This window comes from Pinus tabuliformis, chromosome X (genome assembly GCF_031772625.1).
Source record: "Pinus tabuliformis cultivar Carrire ecotype Pingquan chromosome X, CPIR1, whole genome shotgun sequence".
Lineage (NCBI taxonomy): Eukaryota > Viridiplantae > Streptophyta > Pinopsida > Pinales > Pinaceae > Pinus > Pinus tabuliformis.
The window spans coordinates 10,647,915-10,669,351 of record NC_142308.1 but is presented as its reverse complement, the minus strand read 5'-3'; the positions used below and the strand labels follow the sequence as shown (position 1 = coordinate 10,669,351).

The window sequence follows — 21,437 nt, the reverse complement described above, 5'->3', positions numbered from 1 at the left end:
TTTCCAGATATATGCTTCTCGGCCTTTCCAATCTCAAGACTTTCGGCCCTAAATACAGAGTTCTGGACTCACAGTAGCATGTAGGTGCCTTCAGTTATTTCAGCCTTCAAAGCAAGTATGCACAGTCCCTTTATCTTGACTTTAAAGAGCAATGCAAGCCACTTTGTTTGATCTTCTAGCTGCCTATATTACTGACCTTTGCTCTGATACCATGTTGGAAAAATGGATTAGGGCAGCATATTTAATTTAACATTTTCCTTTCTTGCCATTTATCTGTGATTTTAGGTTCTTCTTAACTTGATTATGCTTATGTTCTTATCATCAAATAAATGCCAAAACAACGAAGATCAAATGAACACAAGATATAGGTTCCAAGCCAGGGCAAAACCCTCCAAAGGGGAAAACCCACAAGAACTTCTCTTCTTATCAACTTCAAAGGAGACTTCCAAAACTAAATCCTAGACCAGGGCTCTAATCAAGTCAACTAGACCAACCTGCCTTCCCAAGTTCCCACACACAAAATCATCAAGCAACATCTTTCCAAAGCTTGTTCTTCTCGCAACTCGGTCCCAAGGAAACCCTAGTAGAACCTAGGAACTTGTATGAGTGAACAAAAAATGACATGGATTAGATCTTCGTAGTCTCTTCTAGCCTTTTCACATTCTTTACAAGTTACATACCAACTCTTCTAACTTCTTTGCATCCTTCATGAGATACGAACCAATGTTGCACGATTCGTACTCATATAAGACTCCTCTGGCTATTGACTCGTCGACTTGTATAAGACTCAGGAACAACCCGTATAAGACTCATATAAGACTAATCAAAATACAAAAAAAAGCTTCAAATATGGTAAATTTTAAGCACAAAAAAGAAACTAATGACAATTCCAATCCTTATAAGTTATAAAAACCACAATATATGCAATAATTCATAACATCATCTCATATCTATAAAAGTACGACATAACATATTCGATTTTTGTAAGCAAAATATGTAGATACTCAATAAAAAAAATGAATCATGATGCCATAATTAAAATAAAAAATGGGAGCAAGTTCAAAATTCAAATATATATGTCATAAATGATAAATGATTGTCTCATAGTAATCTTGAGTCTCATCACTCATGGACGACTACGCCTACAATAAGCCCTCATGGAGCTAGTGCCAACATCGAAAGGCTAAAACAACTGTGAGGCAATTGTATTTGGAGTCTCCATTTGAGATGGCAAACTAGAGAGATCCTCAGTCTCTTCATCAAGCCAACTCTAATCAGGGGACTCCTCCACAACCCAATCAGACTCTAAATCAATAGTATCCAATAAAATTGGATTTGTATCCTTTGGTTGCACTTGTTTTGTGAGCATTCAAAGGTTGTAGTAGATGAAAACCAACTTCTCCAACCTCTTATGCTCCAACTTGTTTTCCTTTTTGCTGTGGATGTGCTCAAACACTGACCAATTGCGCTAAGAAGAAGAAGCATTGCAGGTTGACTTAGAACTTTGATGGCGAATTCTTGTAATTGTGGTGCCTCAATGCCACAATCTATCCACCAATGAGCTGTAAAAAAATAATAACAAAGATTATCAGTTTGCAATGCCAAACATATAAAAGAGACCTAGCAAAATTATAAGCAAAGTTATAATAATTTGCACTTACAAGGCATTTTCTTGTCCTTGAGACTTTGGCTTGAGCTGAATCCAAACATGCCAGATGCTTCCTTGTACATATCTCGTTGTATGTTGATTTTGTCTTGAATATCTTGATCCGGGAACATCTTCCCAATGCATATGATGACACCTTTCATCACCTCGGGATCTCTTTGGATGTTAGACCCCTCATTATAGAATAAGCTCGGATTGAGATATGCTCTTGCTGCATGCAATGGTGAATGTAGTTGCTTGTCCCATCTGGAATCAATAATTTGCCATAAAGGGAGATATTTAGATTCATTTCCCTTATAGAAAGTCTTGATGGCTTCTTTTGCCTTGTTCATGCCCTCATAAATATATCCCATTGCAGGTTTCTCTCCATCCGTCAATTTCAAGGCTTTCACACGTGGCTCAGTGAAGCTGACAATCACAATGACTTTGTCCCACAAACTATCACCAAAGACAGATGCTTTCGTAGACAATGCTTCTGGTTTTGTGCTATCTTTCCAAAGTACCCACTGCTAGCTACAAAACATTCTTCTCAAAGCTTGGTACTCATACAAAAGGATTTGGAGGGAAAGAAAGTTTGTAGCAAACCGTGTGACAACTGGCGACTAAGCTCGCCCTGTGTGAATTCCCTCATAAGGTTCAACACCCAAGCATGATTATAAATATACTTGGTAATTTGCTTGCTCTTGCACAACCTCTTACACCCACTCCAACTTCCCAATGTCCTCTAGTATCAAGTCTATGCAATGGGCAACACATGGAGTCCAAAAAATGGTGGATATTTGGCACAAAGCAACTTTCCAACTGCCACATAATTTGTTGCATTGTCCGTGATTATTTGGACAACATTTGCAACCCCAACTTCCTCCACCACATCAACCAACAATGTAAAAATCAAATGTGCATCTTTTACATGTGCGGATGCATCAATAGATTTTAGGAACATGGTTCTTTTAGGGCAAGCTACAACAAAATTTATTATTGTTCTACCTCTCTGATCTGTCCACCCATCAAACATAATTGTTCAACCTGTAAATTTTCATGAGCTTTTAATGCTTTCCAATTTCCTTGACACACTCAAGCTCTTCATCTAGCTCTTTCCCCCTAAGTACATTATAAGATGGGGCTTTGTATCCAGGGCCAACACTTGCAATGACATCCACCATGGGCTGATAAAAATAAGACCTGCATAGTTAAATGAAAGATTGTTATGGTACCAAAACATCCTCACTGCCATATCTGGCTCCTTCCTATTCTTTTCATTAAAACTCTCCAAGGTTGGTTGAGATCTTGGAGTTGTACAAGGACTGAAGAAATAAGAGGTTATACTCTTGTTTGCCACAACACTTGAAGAGGAGTTACTGTTGATTTGGGGTAGCACCGGATGTGCTCTAGCCATGAAATTGGTGGAGAGGCCAAATGACATGAGATCTCCAAGACCCAGAAATGGATTGGGAAAATTCCACCCGGTTAAGAAAATATTAAAATAATTAATATTTTTAATGGGTTCCTAAGTCTAAACTTAGGAAAATAAAAATATTAATGGGTATTAATATAAAACTGGGTGAGAAGGATCAAGCCAAATCTAATCTTAGCCATTGATGAGAGATGTAATCTCGGCCGTTGAAGACTCAACCAAAAAAGTATAAGAAGAGGCTTGAGGGTCAGTTGGAGATACACCAGATTGATCAGTGAGTTCGATTTTCTAGAGCGGGGTTTTCTAAGAGAAATTGAACTAGTGATCAGAGTTGCAGCGAGGGGCAGTGAGTGCATAGCAGAGAGGCAGAGATAGTGCCGGAAGACCAGCGCAGAGGCAGAGAGGTAGACGCAGAGCCAACAGAAGCTACGCAGAGGGCTAGAGTGACTGCGCAGAGGGCCAGAGGGCCTGCGTGAGTGACGTAGAGGCTGCAGAAGTGATGCAAAGGGCCAGAGAGCCTGCGCAAATCATCAGAGGGCTGATGCAAAGGGTTTTAGGCTGACGCAGAGGCCAGGAGGGCTGATGCAGCGCCTCAGAGAGGCGTTCGAGAGTTTTCGTGGAGCAGACTTGTCGAATATTTGCTTTCGAAGAGAGGTATTACTGCCAGATTGATTTCTCTGTCGGGTGAGCTAGTTTGGCACCCAGTTGTACTCAAGAAAAGTTGCTTAATAATAAAACCCTCAGAACTGCTGCACCGGTTTTCCCAAGTTGGGTTTTTTCGGGGACAATTGTCCAAAAATAACGTTGTCCCTTGTGTGTTTGTCTATTTCTTTCAGTTGATGATTTGTAGATGGTTGAGTCTGCATTGTGTTTATTTCAGTATTTATATGGTTAAATAACTTGTTCAATAATTAAACAAGTAAGTGAAATAAACCAGATAGTGCAGGAAAATTTCTAATGGGTTAGACTAAGAAATTTCAACAGTTACCAACACCTGTACTTTGAATCTGTGGTTTTCTCTGAGATGAAGATCTACCTATCCCAATAATCTTATCCTTCCTTTTTGCCCTCTTGGAACTTTTTCTATTTTAATGGTTTCCAAAGCAAGCTACCATTTCAGCAGTGACTTCATCAGGGCAATTTTGACATCATCCCACACCATTCCCAGGAATTCTAGCTAGGTGGTATTTTAGCCTGTTTATGCTTGCATGCATTGTGGCTTTGCAATAATTGCACTTGACATGGTGGTCATTACCGACAATGAGTCATTGACCATGTGCCCATGCTGGATCATGAGACTTTCTAGTAACCTTTGGTGGCATGGTGACGAAATCTGGAAGTTTTTTTGTTTTGTTTTGTTTAATTGATATTTTGGAAATTGCAATTCTAAATTCAATAATTTAAATGTAATTTTATTTTCCAAATTTTTTTAATTGCTTTCTTAGTTCAGTTTCAATTTATTTTTTTAATTTACAATTTTAGGGCCTGCAGGCTGAGGAGACACACGGGCTTGAAGGCCCTGTGGACATGGGCCGTTTGTGGTTGAGAAACCCAGCCATAGTGCTTGCGGGCTGAGGAGAGAGTTTGCTCAGCCCAAAGGCCATGTGGCTGAGTTTCTCAGCCACACAGGGCCTTGTGTGGTTGAGAAACTCAGCCACAGGGCCCAAAATTAAATTGTAAATTAAAAAATAATTAAAAACCATTTTTTTTAAATTGAAAACAATTTTTTTTTACATGGAAAACATTCAAACAAGCAATCCAAAGTTTGTTCATGAAGCCTACCTGTTTGTGATGAAGTTGGGTCTGATCTGATGAAGCCTCCTTTATCCTCCTTTAGCCTCCTCCAAGAGCTTCTTCACTGTGTAATGGAGTCACTCAACACTCATAGAAATGAGTCAAACACTCAAATGACAAGAGAATGACAAATGGAAGGGAGGGAGGTGCTTATCAAGCATTTTCTTGCCTCCAATTTCCCTCTCCCTCCACCGCTTTTCCAAAAAAAGAAAAGAAAAAAAATGCAAATTGAGGGTCGACGGGTCGAATAAGAGTTCGATACAGGTCTAATGCTAAACCCACGGGTCCTATACGAGTAGATGGGTTCAATACGAGTTTACGCGAGTACAGGTCTTAGCCACGGGTTCTGTATGAGTGACCTATCTCGCTATAGATCCCGCCAAGACCCGCGTGTACTCGCGGGTCTTTTATGGGTGGTGCTACACTGATACAAACCATCTCTTCTAGCTTCTTTGCATGAGTTGCAGACCTTGTCCAATATATGTATATGTTCGTTCACTTGACAGTCCAAGGAGGTCGAAGTATCTCCTTTATATACCCTTTCAATAGGTTCTTTAAGCCCTTCTCAAGGCCGACATGAGCAGGCTGACCGACTTTACTATTGGAGCCCTCTAGACATATTCAATTAGAAAAATAATTTTTCTTTCTTTGATCCAAGAGCCCAATAAGGTCTTTTACATAATGACAATGACAATTTAACTTATGATAATCCCTATAGGCATGCAATGGATGTCTTGACCTATTTGACCAATGACCCAAGCATGAAATCCATGCTACATAAATCGTTTTTCTTTCTTCTTTTGATCAATACATAAGAATGACATAATGTCATGAGCCAAACAGCAGTTATGAAGACTGATGCTAGTTACATTTTCAACAAAAAAATGGTAATCTCATTCTTTGTGAATCTTGTCTGAAGTTTTTTTGCATGCATATTTCTTCCTGGTTTGCATGACATATGATAGAGCCTTTTGCTTCAAGCTATACTTGAATTATGAATAGTGATTTGATAATGATACTCTGCCATGTTGTTGTTGTATTGGAATGGCACATAGTAGGTAACAATGAGCATAGGAAGTTGCTGATGTTATATGTTATTATATTGTTAATTTTGTGACGTTATGGTGTGATGTACAGGTGGAGTGCTATCAGTGCAAGGCTTTGGTGTCATCAGGAAAGGAAGTGTTATGCACTGTTCTCAATTGTCAGCGAGCATTTCATTTGGTTTGTGCTAAAAACTTACAAGGGCATTCATGGTCGAAAAAAAGGGAGTTCAAATGCCCTCAGCATGTATTCTCTTAAAAACTCTTTCCTTCAATTTTTTTTTTAAAACCTTGGATGTCTTTATTATGGATTGTTGTCTTATCTACCTATTTAAAGATGTCAAAAACTATTACATGGCCTGTTAACTCTTAAATCTGCATACAAGTTAAGTCCAATCTTTCAGGTACAAACCCTAGTTCAACTCTTGGAAGTTCTGCTCATTGTCACCTCAGTAAATCCTCTCTTCACTTTAGGCCTGGTCTCTTCAGACACAAGTGGGGGAATTCCCTGGGTTGAAATAAGTACGCTGTCGATTAGCACATATCTGAAAATTAGATTAGTACATTGTGTGTTTAATGATCTTCTTTAAATAAAGGGTAAGAAGATAAGTAAGACTGAGTGCTTTGCCCTTTGGCAAAATGTAGTCAAACCATTACACAATGAAGAAGTTTGTGATATGGAGGAGAAATCAGCAAGTTATGCTATACATAAACATCACCAATTAACTCAACCACATTGATGCAAAAAACTGTATGATAAGCCCATTAGGGTGCTTTGTCATTTTCCATGTCAAAACCACTCTAATAGATGATGCAATCAATAAAGCAAGGAGATCAAAACATCCTTTGAATAGGAGTGAGCAACAACATTAATCTTCTTTGATAATAGTGATTACATTAATGGACAAGGAGGGCATGGATACCTCTCCAAAACATTAGCATTTAAACAGTCCACATAAAGTAACAGATATGAAGATAGAGATATATAGCAGCATAATTTTATATGGCAGTCCTAGCATCAACATGATCTATACTGCAACAAAATATAGATTAAATCACCCAAGCTTTTCCTTCCTCAAACCTGCAAATTTACAATACCCTTGGACTTTTTAGGGGAGATTTTCTCTATTTGAACTTCAGATTTGTAAATAAGGAGAACTCATCTTCTTATAGCCTTTTCTCCTCAACTAATTTTACAATAAAATATTAATTAGAAAAAGTCTAGAGAGCCTTAGATCCTTCTTCTCTCCAAGAAATATTAGTAAAAAATTGATTAGAAGGTTCTAGAAAAGTCACTCATCCTATTTAACATGAACAAAATCTTGACGATGCTTTCCTTATTGGATAAATGGGCTGCTTTAGGACTTTCTAAGCTGAGCACTCCCTTCTAGATAACCACTTCTTAAGTACCCTCATAAAATAATAATAGATGCCAAGTGAAAGAGGGTGTTCTTCAAGGTAGGGAAATACTCCTCCTTGGGATGATAAAAGTTGTTATGCGCTTTCATTTGGAGCTAGGATATCCCTTCAAAACCTCCTTTATGTTGGGCAGTTCAAATGGGGCTAGGGTTTGCGACAAATTTGAATCACTGTGACCCCTCGATATTGGTTAGATTTTCTATTATGATCACAATTATGAAATGCTATAGCCACTTTACACTTACTGGCATTGATCTGGTGGCAATCTGGGTACTCTGTGAAAAGATATATGCTTAGGATAGTGGGCATTTGCATCCAGCTCCTTACAAAGTTTATCTCATGGACATATGGGCCCCTACAATGAGGATCTCAAAGAACAAGCCAGAATGGGTGTTCTTGTCCAAAAATATGCAAGGACAAGTGTAAATACATGTTGAGTGTAACCTCCTCCCTTGGTGCTGTGGAAATTTTGATTGTAAATCCCTCCTGGTTTCAAGTCTGGTTTTCGCATCAAGTTCAATGCCCTCCCCATAATCTGATATAAACTTGAATTTAAATCTCATAACAAGAAACACTTGAGATCTACTTTACTTTTCACTTTTGCTGAGAAATTATACAAGCATGCATGAAATTTGAATACAAGAAATTTTTGGTCAAATTGACCCTGGAAAAACCCCGAAGGGAAAGCCAATGAAGAAGGGAGATTTATTTTTCCTTAAGAGAATTTGGGACATTAGTACAATCAACAATTAATACAACACAAGCTTATCTCAAATATGCCCCACACTGCCTTGAAAACAATGCTATAGATGTCCTTGATTTTTGTGCTACCATTGCCTTGAAATATGTGCCTTAATAGCCTTGATTTGCATGCCACTCAACTTAGAAATCAATGCTTTCCAACATTAAATGTTGTACAGTATCCTCGATTTTTGTGCTCAAGACTCAACCCAAAAATCTCACGTAGTGTTGGGAATATTAAGAGGGGGTTGAATCATTATTTCATTTAAATTAGTATTTTTAACTTCATAGAGCATTAATTCTCGTTAACATTAGGTCAACATAAATCATCATCATATGAGCAGTAAACAACACAATTGAACATTGCACAAACATCAAGACAATAGACAACATATTTTTAGGTGGAAACCCTTCCGGGAGTAAAACCACTGAATGCTCAACCTGAAGGACACTCCAATGCTTTGGTTTACTAGCTCGCGCTGGCTTTACATGCTCCAAATTGAAGGATGCTCCAACACCTTGTTTACCAGTGGCAATTGGAGGGATGCTCCAATGTCTTGTGCAGGCTCCAACTTGCCTTAGCACCACCTTTCTGTGAAAATTTCTGAATCTACACATTAGAAATCCTACTACAATCATTGGTTTACCATCTCCTACTTGTTTTTACATTCAACAAGTTATTTAATTATTTAAATAGCGATGAAAACACTATTGCAGACTACACATACATACAGATCATGAACTGAAATGAAATGAGACAAATACACAAGGGACACCGTTATTTTTGGACAATCGTCCCCGGAAAAACCCAATGCGGGAAAACCGGTGCAGCATATAGAGGGTTTGTATTATTAAGTAGATTTTTGAATACAACTAGGGTGCCAAATCCGGCTCACCCAACAGAGAATAAACCCGACAGAAGTACCTCTATCCAGAGACAGATGAACAAACCCCACAGGTGACTGTGCTGTTCCCAGTGCTGGGCAGTGATGGCTGCTCCAAGCTCTGCGTTGGAACTGCGTCACCTCCTCTAGGAGCTGTGTCATTAAGACCCCTTAGGCTCCACTGCGTCAAAGCTCTCCCTCTGCGTCACTGCGACACTGCAACACTGTGTCATTACGACACTGCATCACTGCGTCACTACGACACTGCGTCACTGTGTCACTACGACACTGCATCACTGCGTCACTACGACACTGCGTCACTGTGTCACTACGACACTGCATCATTGCGTCAGTACAACACTGCGTCACTGCGTTAGAGCTCTCCCTTTGCGTCACTGCGACACTACGTCATTGCGCTTTCCCTTTGCGTCACTGCGTCAAAGCTTTCCCTTTGCATCACTGCGACACTACGTCACCGCGTTAGAGCTCTCCCTCTGCACTGTCTCTCCTGGTGCTGCTCTGCCTTGTTGCTATGTATTCTCGACCTTGGACTGAAGTCCCTCTGCCGAACTGCCCCTCTCACTGCAACTCAGATCACCTTTTCGATTTTCTCAGCAAACCACGCCCAAGAAAAATCGAACTGACTAATTTCTCAAGTGTATCTCCAATTGACCCTCAAGCCTCCTTTTATACTTTTCCTGTTGATTAATCAACGGCTGAGATTAAGTCCCTAATCAACGGCTAAGATTAAAACAAACTTGATCCTCGTCACTTAGAAGTTTCTCACCCTTATCTTTATTAATACCCATTAATATTTTTATTTTCCTAAGTTTAGACTTAGGAACCTATTAAAAATATTAATTTAAGTATGGGGGTTCTACGCAGTGCATTATATTAGATATCATTTTGGGATTCAACTGCGTTAAGTAAGATCATTCACGTATGACCATTTCCATGAGAGGTAGTCGTAACTGACTAATTTCTCATGATTTTTGAATAGTTCACTTAGCACTCATTGCATCGGGTGATGCTCACAGGGGTGAAGAAGTGGGATTGAAACTAGTGAAATGTGGAGAACGAATCACATAGCATCAATCATCACTTCCGGGGCTTGCACCCGTAACCAGGACTTCCTAGGAGGTCACCCATCCCAGAACTCCTCTGGCTCAAGCGCGCTTAACTGTGGAGTTTTCCCCACAATCAAGCCCACTTAGCTTGCTACCCCATTTGCAAAACCTTAGCAAGTATTGTGCCTCATGAACCATTCAAGTAGAGATCCCTTGACTCTTTTTGAATTTAAGTATGGGGGTTTTACGCAGTGCATTATATTAGATATCATTTTGGGATTCAACTGCGTTAAGTAAGATCATTCACGTATGACCATTTCCATGAGAGGTAGTCGTAACTGACTAATTTCTCATGATTTTTGAATAGTTCACTTAGCACTCATTGCATCGGGTGATGCTCACAGGGGTGAAGAAGTGGGATTGAAACTAGTGAAATGTGGAGAACGAATCACATAGCATCAATCATCACTTCCGGGGCTTGCACCCGGTAACCAGGACTTCCCAGGAGGTCACCCATCCCAGAACTCCTCTGGCTCAAGCGCGCTTAACTGTGGAGTTTTCCCCACAATCAAGCCCACTTAGCTTGCTACCCCATTTGCAAAACCTTAGCAAGTATTGTGCCTCATGAACCATTCAAGTAGAGATCCCTTGACTCTTTTTGAATTTAAGTATGGGGGTTCTACGCAGTGCATTATATTAGATATCATTTTGGGATTCAACTGCGTTAAGTAAGATCATTCACGTATGACCATTTCCATGAGAGGTAGTCGTAACTGACTAATTTCTCATGATTTTTGAATAGTTCACTTAGCACTCATTGCATCGGGTGATGCTCACAGGGGTGAAGAAGTGGGATTGAAACTAGTGAAATGTGGAGAACGAATCACATAGCATCAATCATCACTTCCGGGGCTTGCACCCGGTAACCAGGACTTCCCAGGAGGTCACCCATCCCAGAACTCCTCTGACACCCGATGCAATGAGTGCTAAGTGAACTATTCAAAAATCATGAGAAATTAGTCAGTTACGACTACCTCTCATGGAAATGGTCATACGTGAATGATCTTACTTAACGCAGTTGAATCCCAAAATGATATCTAAAAATATTAATTATTTTAACGATTTCTGGGTTCACAAAATTTCGGAGCTAGAGCACATCTGATGCTACCCAAAATCAACACTTTCCACCTTGAAGTGTTCTCAGGCTCCAACCTGAAAGAGACTCCACTCTCCTTCCTCGCACCAGCATGCCACCCCGATCAGACGACAAACCACGTTTCGCAATTTTCAGACTAGATCCACTCACGCTTAATATCAATACAAAATACGTGTGATACAACTGTTCAACGATCAGATACCGAAATATCTGCTCAACTGTCAATTTGACCTCTACAATACAAAACCAATGCACTGCCCAATACATTATTCTCTCTCTGCATATCAACAGACTAACCATTCCTCTGCAATACCAAAACCCTAGTAACATCCAATCTCTGCTCAACAAGATCTGCTTCTGCTCAATCATTGCTCAGCAAGGTCATCATCATGCATATTAGCCTCTGCAATAGATCTTTGCTAAACTTTGAAACCCCAACAATGTCATATCTGTCTCAAAAAATATATGGCATGGCATCCTCATACAAATGAAAACCCACAACAGCTATCTGCAACCATCGGTTAGTAATGTCATATACACCCCTTGTTCACATATGGATCAATAGCAACCAATACCTCAATAAAAGTCAATAAACATTCTAAAACCCTAGCACTGGTTAATCATCAAGATCAAACTCTGTGCATCACAAATTCTGTCAACAACGCATGCTCAGTGTCAAACCCTGGCATTATATCTTTATGTCAATATAGCAGTAAATTCCGGCCAAACAACTAATCTCTTCTGCATGATGATGAGACAAGTAACTGTGAAACCCTTACTGCCTGCTACAAGATGATAAGACATTCTTTCAAACTACTACAAAATGATATGACAATGAAGTGATTGTTGCAAGATGTAACTGCCAACCCTTAGCACAAATATGATGATGAAACCCTCACTGTGACCATGATGAGACTGCCTTACTGCTGCATAATGATGCAACTGCCAAGCTAATACAAATCTTAAGAGAAAAGGATCTACAAATGAAAACCCTAACAACAAACCACACTGCGGTAAGGAGATATAATGGTGAAACCCTATTGCTGTTGACTGCTGCAAATGATATGTCCCTAGTAGTGCCAAGTCACCATATTACTTCATCAGCTCAACAGTCGAGGCACACTTATTCTATACAATACAAATATTGTTGACTATTTGTAAGCAAACAATCTCTGATACTTATTGATACTCAGTCCTCAAAATTTTCACCGAAGACCATGTCCAAACTGCCACAGGTACCAAGGATGCCTGAAAAGGTTTCTACTCCTGCTAATCATCATTGATACTACTGATGATAGTGTCCGGAATATATCAATCACTGAACATGCTGATATATTTACCCTTCAAACAACTGTCAGTGTACTGTGCTACAAAGACACTGCACAAGTTTGTCCAATCACAACACATTTCACTGGCTGTGGTCATCAGCTTACATATTTGACAATTTTAGCTATATGTATTACTGCTTCACACTTTTCTGTCATAGCCTTACCAAAATTGCTAGGTTCAAAGAAAACTTAAAAGTAATGCACATGTCTCCTCAATTCAGATTAAGTATATAGAGATGTGTTCCAAATCCAACAATTCTACTGGATGTATATTTTTAAGTCTGGAACTAATTGTGTTCAAGGAATGCTACACAAAATAGTGTTTAGAATAAAGCACACCATTTTCAAGTTTATCTCTGGCAACATATGACAGACTCTCAAATACTTTAGAATATCTTTCTTACAAATTGGACAGAGTTCTTTAGCGCAGTATATCCTGTGGCGATGAGCTGCTCAGGAGTGCCTCAGATCTGCTTTAGTTCACAAACCTCTGTTACAGCCTTCAGCTTCAGAACAGATCTTGGTTTGGTGTTTAAGGCAATAAACAAGGCATCTAACTTATGCCACTGAGAGAACCATACTTCTGCACTTCAGAACTTCTCATGAAGAAGATGCAGTCACACATTACTTAGGGCTACAACCCAATCATTGATATGTAGAAGGCCGAACAAGATAACTATGCATCAAGATCTTAAAGGTTCAGGGCTTTAATGCTTCAAAAATTGCTAATGCACAAGTCAATGGACTCATTTGATCCATACGTAGCTTTTCACATAGCTACAAGCACGCTTCAGCGTGTATCCTGCAATGATAACTTAAGACCTTCGAATATACATGGCAGAAGAACAATCCTTCAGATCTTTCCAAAATTCACAAACACTTGAGCCACTAATATGCATCAACGGAACTGCAGATTAGTTGAGGCCACAACTATGAATTTCAATCTTTTGCACGGTGGAAAGCTACAAAGGTCTGCAATCAAGCGAATCTCTTTATGATATAAGGTAGCCTGAAATAGAAGGAGCTGCAGGGGTATAAGTTGCTAAATAATAAGGCCGTAGAATATAACGAGCTCCTTGATTAATCAGTAGGCCAGTTCAAGTGAATTTTTCCGTAGGTTATCATCATACCAATACCCTAGTTCGTCCCACAGAGATGTCAACAAGTGTACATGCAGTGCAAGAATTCATGACATTAATCATCAGATCTACCTGCAAACATAACTAAAACATCCAATGAATCCAAATAGCCCAGAGATTATAAAGCCATAAGCCATAACCTCTCACTGTAATGCCTTTGACTGATCTTCAATTTGCTCCTCAAAAGGCTGCAGATGATTTCAGAGAAATCAATGAGTTACTTCCATCTTGATGAGGATCATATGAGTCTTTATATGGTTTTTGATGAACATCTAGGAGGGTTGGCCGACTTAAGGTTTTGGAGGGAAGAACCTTTTTAAAAATTTAAATTTCAAATAAATAAAAAACTTCCACCAAAATTTTGGATGAATAAAATTTGAAATAAATCGACCTCCAAGTGTTTTTTTTGTAAGCTTGGCAGGGCTTCATCTTCATCATGTCCAATATATCACCCCGATCGGGGTAGAGAATTGAACGTGTGACTTCACATCAAGGAGTGCCTTAACAAAGCACCCGATCGGCGTCTATCCAAGACCCCATGGACAAATCGACCTCCAAGCTTTGAACCATGATAATTTAATGAATTATTCTCTTATGCTTCTTAGATATTAAAAGGAAACTTTAATCCCTTCATTCTTGTGCCATAAGTTACTTTGCCAAATTTGCCCAATAGCACTTTGCCACATCATCTTCCTTTGAGGGTTTTTTCCCACTTGATGGGGTTTTGAATGTTAATCAAGCATATCTCTCAAACCGTGAGGGCTCTCGTGGTGTGCCATAGACCACTCGATTCGGCAAAACGAGGAGCTTCAAATGATGGTGGTCTAAAGAGCAATCCGACTGTTCTTCATCCTCAAAAGGCCAAACAAATCCCGAGCTTTTAGGGTTTTCCAGAGGTTCTTCCTTTAGAGCTTGCAATTGATGATGAATATTATGAGCGTTCAATCACTGACGTTGATATCAATGACAACACCATTCAACACTCAGTTTGTCTCTATTTTCTTCTTCTTTGCTTTGATAATTGCATTTCATTATTTCCATATTAAATTCACCCCACAACATCAAAACACTATTCAGATTTACATCATTATTCAACAACATATGCAACTTTATAGAAAGAACAATATCATCATCATTGCAACGAAACATAAAGGAACAATAGAAGAAAAACATTCACACATAGAGACACCAGGATTGGTTGGAGACTAGGGCAAAACCTTGTACGGGGAAAACCCTTTCAAATTATTCTTCTTATTAGATTGTCATTGAATGATTCAGCAAAAGAAGGTATACAATGATCCATATCTTCAACCATAAATCTATCTAGCAAAAGCAACTAAACAATATCCATGAGATGAACCCAACAATGCTAATAATCCAAAGCCCTGATTCAAAAGCCTGGGATCAATTGTCATTGTCTGCGGTCAACTGCTGAACTCTACGGCCAACTTTCAACAAGTGTACATGTCGAATTAGCTTTCAACAGTGCAAGAATTCATGACATTAATCTTCAGATCTACCTGCAAACATAAGTAAAACATCCAATGAATCTAAATAGCCCAGAAATCATAAAGCCATAAGCCATGACCTCTCACTGTAATTGCTTTGACTGATCTTCAATTTGCTCCTCAAAAGGTCGCAAATGATTTTAGAGAAATCAATGAGTTACTTCCATCTTGATGAGGATCATATGAGTCTTGATATGGTTTTTGATGAATGTTGAGGAGGGTCGACTGACTTCAGTTTTTGGAGGGAAGAACCTTTTTAAAAATTTAAATTTCAAATAAATAAAAAACTCCCACCAAAATTTTGGACCTATAAAATTTGGAATAAATCGACTTCGAAGCTTTGAACCATGATAATTTAATGAATTATTCTTTTACTCTTTATAGATATTAAAATGAAACCTTAATCCCTTCGTTCTTGTGCCATAAATTACTTTGCCACATCATCTTCCTTTTAGGGATTTTGCCCACTTGATGGGGTTTTGATCGTTAAACAAGCATATCTCTTAAACCGTGAGGGCTCCCGTGGTGTGCCATATACCACTTGATTCGACACGACGAGGAGCTTCAAATGATGGTGGTCTAAAGAGTAATCCGACTATTCTTCATCTTCAAAAAGTCAAATAAGTGTCGAGCTTCTAGGGGTTTCTAGAGGTTCTTCCTTTAGAACTTGCAATTGATGACGAATATTATGAGCATTCAATCACTGGCGTTAGCATCAATGACAATACCATTCAACACTCAGTCTGTCTCTATTTTCATTTTCATGCCTTGACAACAAATTCGACTGTTAGTTTTTCTTAGGGCTATATTGTTCTTTGCTTTGATAATTGCATTCCATTATTTCCATATTAAATTCACCCCACAACATCATAACATTATTCAACAACATATGCAACTATATAGAAAGAACAATATCAACGTCAATGTAGCAGAACGTAAAAGAACTTAGAAGAAAAGCATTCACACATAGAGACATTGGGATTGATAAGAGACCAGGGAAAAACCCACTACGGGGAAAACCATTTCAAATTTTTCTTCTTATTAGATTGTCATTGAATGACTCAGCAAAAGAGAGTACAATGATCCATAGCTTCAGCCATAAACCTATCCAACAAAATCAACTAAACAATATCCATGAGATGAACCCAACAATGCTAATAATGCAAAACCCTGATTCAAAAGCCTGCGATCAACTGTCATTGTTTGCGATCATTTGCCGAACTCTGCAGTAAACTGGTGAAATTTTCGGTCAATTGAAAATTCAAACCCTAGGTCTCAACAACACAGAGAGAGTGTCATGCGTGCGGTTGAAACCCTTCAACCGCATGCGTAGGCATGCATGCCTGCGGTTATAGTAGAAATTTGCCTGTGAGAAGCCTGCGGTTGTGACCCAAAACCCTAGCCACGTGTGTGAGCTTTAGACCTTTCAATTTTAGACTTGTGCGACCCAATCTCCGCAAATTGTCTCAGGCCTGTGTGAGCCAAAACCAAAGGTTGAGGTTGAGGTCACTTGTATTTATAGACTTCCAAGGGTGTCCAATTTGCTTTAGGGACGACTTGATCAAATGTGTACATGTGGGATTTAACTCAAAAATACATTTTCCCTTGACCAAATGAGCGCTTCAATAGTCAAAATTGGTCCTCTCTAAAAGAGGATTCTCATCCCATGGTTGGAATTTGTGACGGAGCTGCTAAATTAACATTCACTCTCAGCTAGGAAGAAATTCCAACTGCATCACATAATCATCGCAAGTATTCTATCCTCAAATGTCATCACTGCTCATCTCTGCTTATTTCTTGATTGTGTCTGCTCATATGCTAAACATTCTCGAATCTAAAAGAAGAAGAATTTGACATTGGAGGGGAGCCTAAGCTACCACCTTCTATTCATCAGGGAGCCACTGCTACCACCCAAAATCACTGCCAGTGGGGAACCCAATGCTACAACCCGGGAAACATCAGAGAGCTTAACATCAGGGAGCACATCTCAACCTAAAACCACACTAGGGAGCTCAGTCTCAACCCAAAATCACATCGGGGAGCACATTTCAACCCAGAATCCAATGACAATGAGGAAGGTCTTAGTGGACATTCTCACCTCATGTCCATGATAGTGGGGAAGGTCCTACAGGACACTCTCACCCCATGTCGAGCAATAGGTGAGATAACACTTACCAAGAAAGGATCACAACCATCCCATGATGTAATCAATGGGCGAGATACCACTTGCTATACGAGGTAAGGATCACAACCATCCTATTGCCTATTGATCTTCCCAATAATGACACTCAATACTCATGTGGTAGAACACTTGCATCATAATCAACTTGGGTTGTACACCTCCAAGCACTCTCTCAACTTGTTGGCCAAACGGGGAGCCATATTCCCAACAAGCTTAGCTTGTGGGTATGATGACAACTGGGGTATACTTTGCATAGACCAAGATAGGGGAGCTAACATCTCCAACCCTATGGGTGACAGATAGGGGAGCAACATCTACGACCCTATTGTCCAAAGATGCCTAAACCCCAGGAGCCCTCCATCTCAATTCCTCACCATGGGAGTTGAGATAGGGAGGAAGAGCTGGCTTAATGTCCTCGATCAGTCCTGCTAACTCTAGATCAGATACATATCATCGTGCTCATATCTGGTATCGACTTACATAACTCACTAAAGAGTCCAATCATGATGTCTCAATAGCAATAGTCTTCTGTTCATGTCGGACATCATATCAAATATTAGAACAAATATATATATCACAAAATGGATACCTTATTCATCCTCCCTCTCACGAAGGCAGCGACCACAAGCTCGAGCTTGTCCTATGTGGCAACACTGCCACAATATATGAAGATATCTCAGTCCCATCTATATATGGGATTTTCTTACAATTGGATCCCACTCATTGTTTTCCTTGATATATTCAAAATCTACTCAAACAACTCTCCAAATAGCTTCTTCAACCTGCCTCACAGCTAGTCATGCCAGCAACATCGTACTCAACCTCGACCATGCTTAATGCTACAAACTTTTCATCAAAATATCTTGGTATATCTCATACTAAGGCAACACCCAGATGTGCTCTTCTCATTAATAACGATCCCGAATAGTATCAGTACATCCATGTAGTCACATATCATAGGAAGAATATCTGAAACCAAAAAATTGACCGTCCCATGAAAATATCTTGAAGGCAACTCACTATGTATGAAGAGGCTCAATCATGAATTGACTTAGAATATACGGATGGGTGTTCACACGAAACATCAACGCTTCAATCAATTATCGGTTGCCAAGGTCGATTCAACAATATCTCTGCATAATTTCTTGAAATTCTATTCATTGGAGTGTCCAAGGATTTGCATTTCCATTTTCCGAAAACTCTTCAATAGATTCACAATATAGATTTTCTTTTCCAAACTTCAGAAAGTAATTCATCATGCAATGGTTTGTCATTTCGAACTTCAGAGGTCAACTCCCTCTTACTTTGATCATTAGAGGCTCATTACCTGTCAAGACTAGACCATCAGTATATAAAACCAAAATCCAAGTCATACCTTGGATCACTTTTGAAGTAGAGGTTTGGATTGGCACATCTTTCGGGCTTCACCAGATAACTGTCAATGTGGACATACCAAGCTCGGGAAGCTTGCTTTAAATCATACAGGGCTAGCTGCAAACATTATATTGATCAAACCAATATACACAGTCTTACACAAATCAATACTGTGCAATCAAATCAGCTAAGTTAGCTTATCAAGGTTTAGATGCCAAATCAAAGCTAATATCAAATTCATAAAAGTTTTTGCCAATATCATTGTGACAAACTCTTTGGACTAGGTGACAAGTAGAGCTCACAACCAAATACCAAGTTACAACCTTATCTATTGACAAGCAATATCCAACAAAACTTTGTCAAGTCATCCTCATGATCATAAAATGAGTCATTTTTGACCTTAGATGCAACTGCATATACCAAGAATAAGTTATATAAGTTCCATCCATTCATTGTAAGATCACAACATACTGAATCACAACTGTTTTCACTTCAACCAATGTGCCAAAGCCAATGATACTAATACAAAATCACTATTGAATACCATTTAGTCGCTGAAAGTTACTATGCCTACATAGCACTTGTCATCCAGGAAAATCATCAATTATCAAATAAAACCCCTAATTTGTCATCATAATCAATCCATAAACCAAAACATATCTATGAACTATCATGCATCATGTCAAAGTTCTAAGGCCTCGTCAATTATCCAAGCCAAGTAAGTCAAGTCAATAAGCCAAATCTTGTCAAACCCTTGCAATTGTTATCAAATATTGTGATATACTAGCTTTAATGATCAAATCAAAATAACATACTAATATGCATATTCTGGTCCTTTGCAAACACAAGTTTAGTCAAAACATTCACATTCTCTATAGTAAGTCAAATATTCCAACTTCCCTGCTCATAGGACATTCTATTGTCTGCTCCATGTCTGTAGGATTGTCATACTCTAGGTGCACTTTTGATTTTGTGCACGAGGCTTCAGATTTTGTGACCTACAGGCACAATTGCACCCACAGACCTTCTTCTGTGCAGTTGTGAGGTTTATAAACACATTGATAAGCTTGCTTCCATGCGGTTGGGGCTTAGACTAGGGGAAACCCTCTCTTCTCAAACCATAACTTGCTGCAGACCAACAATATCAGACATTTGTTCATTTATGTCAAAAATATTAAAGAATTTTCCATATATTTAATGCAAATGATAATAGGTGTAGGGATCTTATGGAGAGTTTCTCCCTCTTAATGAGAAGCTACTACAATCATCATCATTCAAGTCATCAACCTGTCTATTATAATGCTGTCATGCATCAACAAAACTGTTAGATATATCGGATTCCAAAACATATATCCATCATGGTCATAACATGCTAGCATCAACTACTTCATCATCACATATGAACATGACATCAAACTTTCATCAATAGATAGTCATATGATTAAAGCAACTCATAGGCGTAATATCATACTTCAAAGATTATAATCACTTCATCACTTCTTTATCATATTACCCAACCATCAGGTTAGGGCATCTAGATTTATCACGTTATCCAATTTACTAAGCTTATCAAAACCTAAACAGGGTCAACTAGAAGAGCTTGAATATCAGTCTTATTGTTACACTTCTATCATCATGGTTATCATGCTTATCACAAGCATTAATAATAGCATCAAGTCACCATATATCAAAAATCAATGTATCTAGCCTGCTTTATGGGATTAGGAAATCCATCATGTGTAAAATGAAAGATGCTTACCAAATATCAAGAGCACCAATATGTCAAAAATCAATGTTTCTATGTAGCTTTACCATGACTTAATAGAATGTAAGATACTTGTCCAATACTTAGTGCACTATCTCATCATAAGTACCATGAATCAAACTTACTTTCATATGCATGAGCCATTTGTGAAAGTGACATTCCCATCATACCTCAGGGCTTACCTTGCCATCCAATATAACATTGAAACAATATATCTTGTAGTATTCAGATACCTGTGCACCTTCTTATTTGAGATTCGCAGCTAGAGCACTTTGTCAACTTCCTTGTCGTGGGCAACTATAGCTCTTCTCTTCTTGCTCTAGCTATCTTTTCCTGCACCTTAGATGATCCTCAAGAAGGATACACTTATCACATCTCATTAGGAGGTTAGAAGTATCCAAATACTCAAATATATATGCAGGAAGTATAATCAATGATCAAATCAATAAATCTAAACAAAAGTAAAGACATAAAGAAGTAACATAACTCGAAAGAGTACTTATCTTCAATGAGAGGTGATCATCTCCCTCTTGAACCAACCTTCAAGAGTCATGACTGTCCATTGACCATATAACATTGTTGCCTTCAATATATCCATCAACTTCATCAATAACCAAGGCCTAATTGAGACTATCCCATCTAGGGCTACACCAAATTTGTCACTGATCATGCTAGGGTTTCTAGATTGCATGTCTCAAATCTGTGTCATAATCCAAGGTTTCTTCCAATCACTAACCTCATAATATCCATCAAACCATAATAACCAGATTCCCTAGGGTTTCCTTCAAACCCTAGTATTCTTTTAGGTCTCCTCCATCTTCTCTTGCTTCCATCAAAGGTGTCTTCATAGGGGTGATCTCAATGAATTTTCTTCAGCCCAACTCTAATACCATGTTAATTTTTCTTAGGGCTATATTGTTCTTTGCTTTGATAATTGTATTTCATTATTTCCATATT

General features: G+C 38.8%; 1 protein-coding gene across 5 annotated transcripts in view; it reads left to right on the top strand.

The window, feature by feature from the left end:
* Nucleotides 1–21,437, top strand: part of LOC149138028 (uncharacterized) — a 329,683-nt gene that overhangs the window by 16,923 nt on the left and 291,323 nt on the right. For all 5 annotated transcript variants that reach the window (XM_089448539.1, XM_089448541.1, XM_089448542.1 and 2 more), the window contains one exon: nt 6,012–6,164. In XM_089448539.1, the coding sequence (XP_089304665.1) occupies nt 6,012–6,164 (153 nt within the window). The remainder of the gene's footprint in view (nt 1–6,011; nt 6,165–21,437) is intronic.